We start from the raw sequence: 11,013 nt of genomic DNA on the forward strand, positions 1-11,013 counted from the left end.
ATAGGGGGGGGGGGGGCGGGCCCCCCTGGATCCGCCTACGTAAATTGGGCAAAGACTTTTCCCCTGAATGAAATAAATGTAGTGTTATTATAATTCTTGCAATGTGTAAACAGTGATGCATAATATATTCTCATAACTGGGCATTTTAAAACACTATAGATTCAAAGGAAATGCCTTTTCCATTCAGGGTGTCTTGATGGATCTTGTAACACAAGAAAAAATTCAGACATATTTTTGATGAATCATAATAACAAAAATGAGTTGAACATCTCTTTTCATTTTCAGTTTTAATATCCACACATATTTTGGAAAAATAACGCCATAAACATCTTCTTAAAATGAAAATCTATTCTTAAACTTTGTCTATAAATTAAATGCATATAAACATTTAATAGTAGTACCAACTATCTAGTGATAAATCAAGATATCTGGAGAAATGCAAAAAAGCTTGTCTTATTTCTCATTTTAAACTTAAAACAATCTCCTTTTATAATCCTTTCTCACTTGATCTGAAGTCACTTTAACATTAATCTTTTACAATGAGTTTTTATCTATCTTTTTCTATCACTTATACCTCTTACTTTCTCTAAGTACTGGACTGTAAAATTACTTGATATTCCCCAAATTTACATCTCATTACTGAACAATTGTATTAAAATACTGTAATCAATCAGTGTTAGTTTCTCATCCGTGGTGTCAATTATTCAGCTCTTATCATTTGTCTTTTACATTCTTTACTACCTTCTCATCTTCTCTTTTTTAAGTACTGGACTCAAATGAATGGCAAGATGAGTACTAAAAATAATGTAACACAAAAAAGGCAATATAAACCTACTTTAGAACTATAATTATATACCCTGTTCTATATTAAGTTAATGTAAGAAAAGAAAAATTGCAAAATATTCAGCAAATATAACAAAGTACAGGTAACATAAAATACAAAGAAACAGTTTTGTTCATCATGTATGTAAACAATCCACATCTGACTTATTTTCAAACAACAATGTGCAGTCTATATTTCAAACAATACTTTACTACAATTCAAACATTAAATGGTATACAAACTTCTTCACTCACCATAAGATCTAGAAATCCTTAAGAACCCTCAATAAGCTCCTATGGTACACCTAACAAATCACAAGAGAATATTGTGCTATTCAAAATCCATGTATCATATCTACACTACTCAGCACTACTACAAAACCACATTTTCAACTTTTTTCTCTTTGGAAGAGAAGTATACTGCCAATCCAATGATATTCCATTAAAAAAATTGATATACTGTATACCTATCAAATCTTAACCTAAATTCAAAAGGATTTACAACCAATTTGACAGAATACAAAAAGAATTGATATAAAAAATTACAACAGAGAATTGATGAAAAAAATATGGCTCTATTAAAACTTGTATCACTAAATAGTTGATTAAACACCACAAGCCATGTACAGCATGTATTACCTCTCATACCAAGAAGACAGCAGAAAACAAACGTGACTGGTTTGAGAATATACAGCTCCCTTTTTTCACATGATTTACAAATTCCAAGACTAGTTCAAAAGTAAATTCAATAACTTTAGATTTGAGAATATATATTTTTTCTGTGTTACTCCCTCCCCCCCAAAAAGTAATAAATTTAATATTTTGTCTAAGAAGCATCTTGGCTTCTTTAGTCTCATGTGCCAACATACACAATAGAAAATGAATGCTAGTTTTATGCATTACCATATACAAAAAGAAAACCAAAAACAGCACATCAGAACATTTTTAGATTAAGATTTCAAGCAAAATCAACATACATGCAATGCTTGCTACATGTAAAAGCCCTCTCATTCATTGACTAATAATGTGATCAAATCGGACAATGACAGGAACTATTTCCTTTCAAAAGAGTATGAATTATAATAATCATGATGTAATGCACTCAATTAATTTTCTGCAATGATATTCTTAAAAATATAATTTTCGTTTAGATTTGCCTTTGTATTCATACTTGTAATTTGTTTTTTATGCAGAGTAATATGCTCTGAAGTAGCAACATAATGTGGTCATGTACATGATAAATGCAAAGGAATTACATGATATCCTTTATTCTTCATACATTTCTGAAAAAATAATGAAATTAAATAAAAGATTAAACTTTATACTGTAAGCTATGGAACATATAATTGCACACTTTTTTCATTTGTGAAAAAAAAAATCAAATATATGTTTATAAAGCAAGCTGTGAAAGCAGTTATTACTTTACACATAAGAATTCAACCTATGACAATTAAATATTTTTGAAATTTTGTTTATTCAATTTTGAATAAATTTGAACAAGATTTGATCTAATAGATTTATGCTCTTAAAATCTACTATTTCTATAAGGAATATCTCCTCTAAAAGGAAATAGTTGTATTCACAAAGTCAAATAGACAGAGTGAAAATGAGGGAAGGAATAAAAGTGACAGATATAGAAAGAGGGAGGGATGTGAAAAGGGAGGATCGGATAGGGAAGAAAAGAAAAATAAATTGTTTATAAAGTGTGCAGACACTTCATCTGTTCTCATCCCCAGTATGCTGGAAACGACCCACAATGCAATATTTTATAAAAATCAAAGCATTCTATAAGTAATACCCCCCAGAATATACTGTTTAAAAAATGCCGTTTAGTAAATGTCAAATTTTATTAGGAAGTGCAATCAAATAATAATTAGCACATCCCTCTGTCGTGACTCCCAATCTCTCTTTAAGCCCACTTTCTTTTTTTCCTTCCTCGGTTCATCTCTTTACTTTTCTCCTTCTACCTATTCTCTCTCTCTCTCTTTGACTTTCGCTCAATATCTCTCTTTTTCTAATTCCTATTCTATTGTCTTTTCTTCTCCCTTTCCTTTGCTCTGTGTAAAAAACTTATGATGATGAACTCATCTTTTCATTCTTTGAATCATGTTAATACTGGAAAAAAAAAAATCTTGCCATTAATCTGTTAGTATTTGTTACAACTTTAAAATACAATTTTATCTCTAAATGCATGTACTATCAGTATTTATGTTAATTCATATCATGATATTATGAGCGTCTTTATGTATTCTATGCTTCATTTCATAGCAGCCGCTTAACTCCAATAATGTACACCTTATACTGATCCATTCAAATCTTCCAGGATCAAGGTATGATAGTAGAAACGTTTATTGTTACACTCACACACACACACTCTCTCTCTCTTGTCCCCGATCTTCCCACCCTTCCTCCTCCTTCTCTCTTCTTCTCTTTCTAAGTCTCACATTTCTTTTTTTCCCTTCCCTTCCGTGATACTTTCTGGTTAGTCAGAACTCAATGTTTTTATGTTATTTGGCCGCATGTCATAATTCAACACATACGTCCCCAACATGATAAACAACATTTCTATGAGTTTTGTTGTTTGTTATGATGTAGAATTCATGTAATTTGAGTTTTTTTATTTGATGTTGAATGTATCTTAATGTAAATTTTTGTAAAGGGTTATGCAAATCGGCTTTCCAGCTGCTATAGATACCCTTGTTGTGATAATAAAAAAAATTAAACAAAATAAAATAATAATAAATAAATAAAAATAGATAAAACAAATGGTTATCATATGGAATGTATGAATTTCCTTCGAAAGAAGTTACTTATTAGCATGAAATGTGGGAATGTATAAGAAAAGTTTATACCGTAGTTGGATGAAAAACTATTATTTCAACTGACAATGACTACTGGTCTTAAGTAATACAACAAACTTAGAAATAACATAGCTGTAATTAACCATACATGATCATGTAAAGACTCGCTAACTAATCTGTCTTACTATCATGTATGTGGTTGCAGGGTTCCAGCACCCTACAGGTGAACCAGATTAACCTGTAAAAATGCTTCTTGTTTGATAGGATGTAATGAGATATGTTTCATACAGTAAACAAGTTGAGAGGACAGGATTGATTGTACATTTATCATAAAAACAAGGCAGCATTATCAATATCATTCATCGCCTTGGCAAAATGAATCCACAATCCACATCATCAATCAAATCAAGTTTCAAACTTTAATGACACCTTATTGAATGGGGTATATTTGGGGGCCTAGGTGTCATTAGATGAGTTTTCTTCTACCTTAATGGCAATAAAATGGTAATCAGAGAGAATATCCACTATGTGGACTTTGCACTTAAAAAAAACTAAAAAGTAACTCCACCCTTTTTCACTTTGCCATAACTTTTAAAAAACAAAAATGGCTTGACTAAAATAATTTGTTAGGATATGTGCACTCATTGAATAACTTCTCTGTGAAAATCCTATTAATCTCTAGAGGCAGGCGTGGATGAGCTAGGGCTAAAAGCCAATGTTAGCCTTTAAATACTCACAAAGTTCAATTCTTATGCCAAACTAACAGTAAATACCATTTTCATTTATTACAATCTTTTGCTCAGAAATAGCTACTTTAAATTCTAACCGTTAATTGAATGGAATCTCAAAGTGAGGAAAAGATATGATATTTTCAAATTGAGCTTACTGAACTGTAGAAAAAAAATATTAATAGTGGCCGGCAGGAGAAGTGTGAGAGGGTCAAAGGATAGATGATACATTAAGAGTGCCTTAACATTCATCAAATCACTAATATTTCTACATGACCTTTGGATTTTTTTTTAAGTTGCATGCTTGTCCATAAGTGTGATTCCCCATGCATAAATTGCCAGTTTTTTTTCCACAACAAAGTTATTCAATACAATTATCATTTCAAAATCAATTTTGTTACAAAGTTGTGTGATTTGCAAACGGGGAATTTCTTCTTTTCCTTGTTATGATTAAATAATCTTGCAATTGACAATACACCTTACTGATGATGCCAAGAGCAATCTTATATCTGATATTATCAATGGTTCAGTTAACCACATGTTAACTTGAATACAATTATTACAAAATCAATTTTGTTATAAAGTTATGTGATTTTGGAAACAGGGAAATTCTTTCTTTCCTTGTTATGATTAAATAATCTTGTAATTGACAATACACCTTACTGATGATGCTAAGAGCAATCTTATATCTGATATTATAAATGGTACAGTTAACCACATGTTAACTTGAACCATGCTGTTAAGGAGTGTCAGTTACTCAAGTACAAATTATTTAAACCCAGCAGGGAAAAGACGTAAAAAATGCAATATGAAATAAGAAGAAACAATAATATGTGTGTACCATTTCAATAAATTATTTGATTCATTGTCTCTTTCAAGAAAATTGAAGAAGTTAGATCAATATGTTAAAGTTTTTGTTAATTCTGGAATTACTTAAGTTAAATTATCAGCATACTATCCACTTTGTTAAAAATAACACTTAATGGAGCTAAAATATAAGAACAAAATATGTCAGATGATGAAATAGGAAATCATGGGTGGAGGTAGTTTCATAAAGCTAATCTTACATATATAATTGGATTATGGCAAGCCAATGCCTAAATATCAGAGTATAAAGAAGTACTTGCTAACATATTTTGTATCAAGCTCATATTTTGACACTAATATTGTAGACCACAATTTCCTCTCTCCTGTTTGCTTGCCTCTTCTTCTCTATCTTCTTCTCTCAGCTATCTGACTTACAAATGAGAAATATATAATACCTGGTTGCTGGTAATCTAATGTACATTGTGTAGTAAAAAATTAGGGTTTAATACCTAATCATTCTTAGTTATACCCTTCATTTATCTCCAAAATTTGTTTTTACTCATTAAGCCGAGACAATGTAATTAAATTTGTTCAGCTTAGATTTTGTGGTGCTGACAAATATTTATGGTTTTCTTAAATGTGGACTTCTAGAAGACTGCTCGTCACCAATGCTTTAGCAAATCACAGCATGTCGCATGATCAATAAAACAAGTGCAAGCAACCACTACCATCGATGATGGCAAAAAGGATTAAACCAAAATGGTGAAATTTTTTGTCTCATTGTAATGAAGTCCCTCCAGATTTCTGAGATATTTTAAAATCATATGCAAAATAATCATGAGATGGAACAGAATGTGTACAAACATTATACCCCAGCTCTATTGCTTAGTCTCCAATTTTGACTATAATCTTTGATTAGTGGCTTCCTTGAACCAGAGAGAGACTTGTTTTTCATACTTCTTCCTCCATGTGATTCTCATCAATATATCTTCGAGGGCCTGTTTCAAGGTACGCTGAGCTGTTAAAGCTTTAACACTAGAAAAGAATCTAGACACCTGTTGATATAAACATACATAATCAATCAATTGGAATTTAATGTCAATAGAATTCCTTGTAATACAATGATATCATTTCTAAAATAATATGTTGCCTATGTAACATTGAGGAACATGGAGCTACTGTATACTGCTTGTGTATTGCATGAAGCTGCAGACAGACAGAAATCATTTGCCTCCTACTCTGTAAGGAAGATCCAACTAAGCACATTTCTATCATATTGGGAATGGCCCAAAGTGAAAGGGCTTCAAGTGATTTTTGCTCTTTAAAGGTCAAGTCCATCCAAATATTTTGTTTGTTATTTGAAAAGAAGAAAGAAAACTCTAACAAGCATACCACTGAAAATTTCTTCAAAAACGGATGTAAATTAAGTTTAGACATTTTCAACTTTGCTTATTTTTACAACACAATTATATACATACCACAGCTGATATGTAAATGAGAAAGCCAACAATGTCACACACTCATTATTTCATCGTATTTTATTATATGGAATAAAGAATAGATCAATTGTGCAGTTTGGTAGGAGGGAAGCTTTTCATTGAATCACGGTCGTGACATTGACAATTCTATAAGTTCAGGGAGAAATCAAATCTTGTTTCACATTTTAATGAGAAAAAAAAAGATATTTCATATATTGCATTATACAATACTAAAGAAATAGCGAGTGGGAAACATAAATGGCATAACATTTTTTTCTTTCATTTTATATTTAATTTTAGTGAAATTTCCATCATGATGCTTGTTTGCTTTTTCTATATTCATTTGAATATTATTTTGTTTGGTGGACTTGGCTCTCAAGAATCATTATGTGACCAAACTAGAGAAAAATAATGAATGTTAATGGAGTATTCTTGGAAAGGTAAGTATAAATGTTACAATTGTCCCGTACTTTTTCAGAATTATCTAACCTCTTTTGTCCAAGTTTTAACATGCTGTAAAACAATTAACATAGACAGGCATACAAACAAGAATAAACATGTTAACTTACCAAATCATAATTAGTCTGTGTAGATATCCACCAGGTTGTATCAGTAATGAGATTTTCCATCACAAATGGTTGCGTACCAATTCTACATAGATAACAAAATGGTAAACAGTAGTAAAGAGAGGCTTACTCTTTAGTTATAACGTGAATGCTACAAGGGAGAGAAAGATGGGCCACCTAAAAACATAATGAATAAAAAATGGTGGGTAGAGTAATATAAACACCAAAATGCAATAAGAAATAAAAGAGAATGATATAAAGAAGGTAAATTTGTCAATTTTTTTTTCAAAGATGTTAAATAGATATTATTTGAAAACAAATCTCAAGTAAATATGAATGTTTTATATACTACACTATGTACTTCTTGAATAAATTTGCATCAATTGGACAAAATCATGAATAAAAAAATATATAAATGTTTATAGTTTATTTTAGATGGAATTTGCTAAGTTTTTTTGGTAGTTGGCAGCTGAGATCAAAAGTCCTCAATATCTTTGTAATAGCCTAGTCCTAGAAGCAACTTTAAATCACAGTTCTGAATGTAACACTGAAAATGAGAACTTACGATTTCTGAATTTGGTCCCAATGGTCAATGACATAATTAAGAGCCAAGTATGACCCCGATCGTTGGTAAGCTACATCTGAGATCACTGAATCAGAATCCTGTTGACGAATCTTACTAGTATTCAGTGCAAAGATCAGGTACCTGAATAACATGAAAGGTGCTTATAAGTTTATATGCAGCAGAAGAAAATATCAGTGAATCATTGGAAGCAAGATTCCATTGAAGATTCATTCAGTGATGAAAACATCCTATAAAGCTCTGTTATAACTTTAAGTAAAGGCACTTAAGTGATTTTACCTTACAAATTTCCTATATAAATATCACCTTTTTAAAGCTTATCACAGCAAGACTTTTTGTGGAACCTTTCTTTCAAAAATTTGAACTCTTGATGTTAATTTGTCTGTGACCCTTTCATTTCATCATAGTTTTCACAAGCCATCCCAAGAGGCTCAGAATAAACTGAATGTTAACTTTGGTTTTTGTAGCCATTTTGGAGAGCTATAAATATGTAATTGAAGATCATTCATGTTAATACTATGATAGTATAATATCTAATTAATTGAGACCATTATATATTATAGACATTTGATGACAGTCAAGCTTAATTATGAAACTAGATGGATTCTTGACTGCATACTGTTGAAATGTATGCCTCTGCAACAGCTATATTAAGAATAAATTAAACACTTAATCTTCTTAATTTTTCAAACAATAACCTCTGAGGCCCTAAATCTAATCAGATAATTGACCCTCCAACATTCAATAAGAATACACATAGACAGTCTCTGGGTGCTCATAGCTGAAAGGTGCATGTGTAGGAGCTGTATTTTATATTTTATTAGCTGTAAGTATACGCGAGTTCTTCCAACACAGAACAAGAACAGATGAAGAGGTAGATGTTGCTGGTTTGAAGGTCTGTGCTCAACTGCCTTAGCTTGGCAGGGCATAATTTATTCTTCATTTCCTCTCTAGGCTTTCTTTGCACAAGGTACTAGATTTCAATACATATTCAAATTAACTTGGAGGATGACAATAACAGAAGTAACGCATCATCATGAATAAGAACCAATCACACATAAGGAGTCTTACAACATAGATATTCATGATTCAGTCAACCAAGAGAGAGGAGGGGAGTAATTAACATAGCTGAGAGGACCAAGAGATAAATGAATTTGATAACAAAAGGAACGATCAAGTGTGGGGTGCAAGGGATGAAGGATGGATGAGGATAACAAAGGATATGGGGATAACAAAGATAAATGAGGATAAAAGGCAAGAATGCTTATGGAGACTGAAGAAAAGGGGAAAGTAAATTAGGGTTATTTTGGAGTAGAGCAATGTCCTAAAATGAGAGAGGGGTTAAAGGACTCTGTGAACTCTGGCTTAAAAGTAATGAACTTGTAACCAAAACAAAAATGAACAAACAAAACTGCAATAAACTTGAATAATGTACAAACTAGTTCCCTACACATGCATAAATTTAAAGGAATATATTGTTCACTCATGGTGCATTCCAAGAATCAGAAGGAGGCACTTAATTTTCAAAAAGGATTAAAAGCCATTCATGAGAAACCTCTATTACTTGTGAGTACCTGATCTAAGTGTAGAAAAATACTAACATTACAGGTCATTTGTGACATGGCTAACTCTGATATAGTCTATATATTTTGATAGTGTAAAAACATTGTGCAACCTTGAAATAACTTACATGCTTAGTATATCCATGTCCTGTGAGCATGCTAAGGCATTCTGAAGAATAGATTTCTCCGTTGGAGAGCTTGTATTCTGGTATTTATTCCAAGCATATTCCCATTCATCAATTCCACCTTTTTGTACTCCTCCACATTGAACGGTATGATGTAAGTTCACTCCTACAGTACTGAAGGAAAATGAAATAGATCATATCAATTTATTTCTTTTGGACAGATAAAATATTGGAGTCAATTTCATCACATAACAATTAACATATCCTACACCTCTGGCAGTATTGCCTATATTATTCAAATCAACATAACTGTTACGTTAACACTATGATATTTAAATATTAAATATTCACCTTTGAAATATATTTAAAAACAAATTTTCCATGTGGAAATATACTTTACACATTTTTTTTACATGAGCCTCAAAGAATATGGACATGAATAATTATACCACTTTCATTTGAAATTAGGAGGAAATACCAATATCTATCCTTGTTGTTTAACCTGCAATGACCTTTGACCTACAGCAAATGAGTACCTTGTCCACTTGAAAAAAAATAATTGTGATCTCTGTTGCCATGCAAGAGAATTATATTGCCATGAAATGTAATATCCAACATAAAATTTGAAAAGGGTAGAGCGCCAACCTTTAAAAGTAAAAAGTAGTAATCCACAAGCTCAAAAGTCATAACAGATGCACAATACACATAAATGCCAAGTTTTGCCAACCCGACAGGATGGTTATTAGAAATATCTATCCATGGTGCTACTTAACTTTTGTCAAGCTCTAGCTTGCCTAGTCAGGCATGTAAATGTCGCCAGTGTGTAATGTATTACTACATGTACATTAAATGCGTACAAACCTATTCTACCTCAAAAGCGTAATAATGAAGTCCAAAAGCGTAATGGCATAATTTGACATGAAAATCATAAAAATCATGACTTTTCTTAAAAGTTGGCAGCTCTTCAAGGGCTCTTCTCCCTTCATCTACATGTACTTCCCCTCCAACCTACCCATCCCCTATCATACAAGTAATTAACCTGAACAACTTACGTTGAGCCAGTTTCCATCCAATTCTTGTATTCTCTGTAAGCCCAATTTAAAGTATCCTTATCACCCAGATGTCTGAATGCACTCAGGAGAGTCTTCCGTGCCAACCTAAGGAGAACATTCACAACAATTACATGTATCTGGTTAAACAAAGGTTTGAAATTGGGGATAAAATTTATTTGTCAGATCAGAAAGTTCTGTTTGGTATCATCATGAGCTTCTTACTTTGTTATGGCATCTAATAAAAACATGTTTGATGTCTTTGATGATGAAGTGTCACTGAAGGCACCGAGCATCCCATCTGTTGATCTGCACCAGCCGGAGGAAACTATCTCACATGATGTGGTTGCTGCCAGTGGAATAAAGCCAGCTAAGAGCTCGAGCCAGACAAAGGTGAAAGAAGGGGATGGATTGGTTGCTGACATTGTGTCCAAGGTGTTGTTGGCTATTCAGCCCATCATCATTCAGTCGGTGACTCAGGCTGTTACGTCT

The 11,013-nt window shown here is 32.1% G+C and overlaps 1 protein-coding gene across 1 annotated transcript; it reads right to left on the reverse strand.

The window, feature by feature from the left end:
• Nucleotides 1-272: 272 nt before the first annotated feature.
• LOC129256775 (aminopeptidase N-like) lies at nt 273-10,634 on the reverse strand. The gene is made up of 5 exons (XM_054894938.2): nt 10,525-10,634; nt 9,476-9,646; nt 7,768-7,908; nt 7,206-7,287; nt 273-6,213 (listed from the first exon to the last, which is right to left on the reverse strand). The coding sequence occupies exons 1-5, from the start codon at nt 10,539-10,541 to the stop codon at nt 6,061-6,063; spliced, it is 564 nt and encodes a 187-aa protein (XP_054750913.2). The 5' UTR covers nt 10,542-10,634; the 3' UTR covers nt 273-6,060.
• Between the last annotated feature and the right edge of the window lie 379 nt (nt 10,635-11,013).

Source organism: Lytechinus pictus, chromosome 3 (assembly GCF_037042905.1).
Source record: "Lytechinus pictus isolate F3 Inbred chromosome 3, Lp3.0, whole genome shotgun sequence".
Taxonomy (NCBI): domain Eukaryota; kingdom Metazoa; phylum Echinodermata; class Echinoidea; order Temnopleuroida; family Toxopneustidae; genus Lytechinus; species Lytechinus pictus.

What these genes read in the sequence shown, in the direction of transcription:
- LOC129256775 (XM_054894938.2), bottom strand. An exon ending in GACATGGATATACTAAGCAT is followed by an intron (nt 7,909 to 9,475) that starts GTAAGTTATTTC and finishes CATGTTATTCAG; the next exon opens with GTACCTGATCTTTGCACTGA. An exon ending in CACAGACTAATTATGATTTG is followed by an intron (nt 6,214 to 7,205) that starts GTAAGTTAACAT and finishes TTATATCAACAG; the next exon opens with GTGTCTAGATTCTTTTCTAG.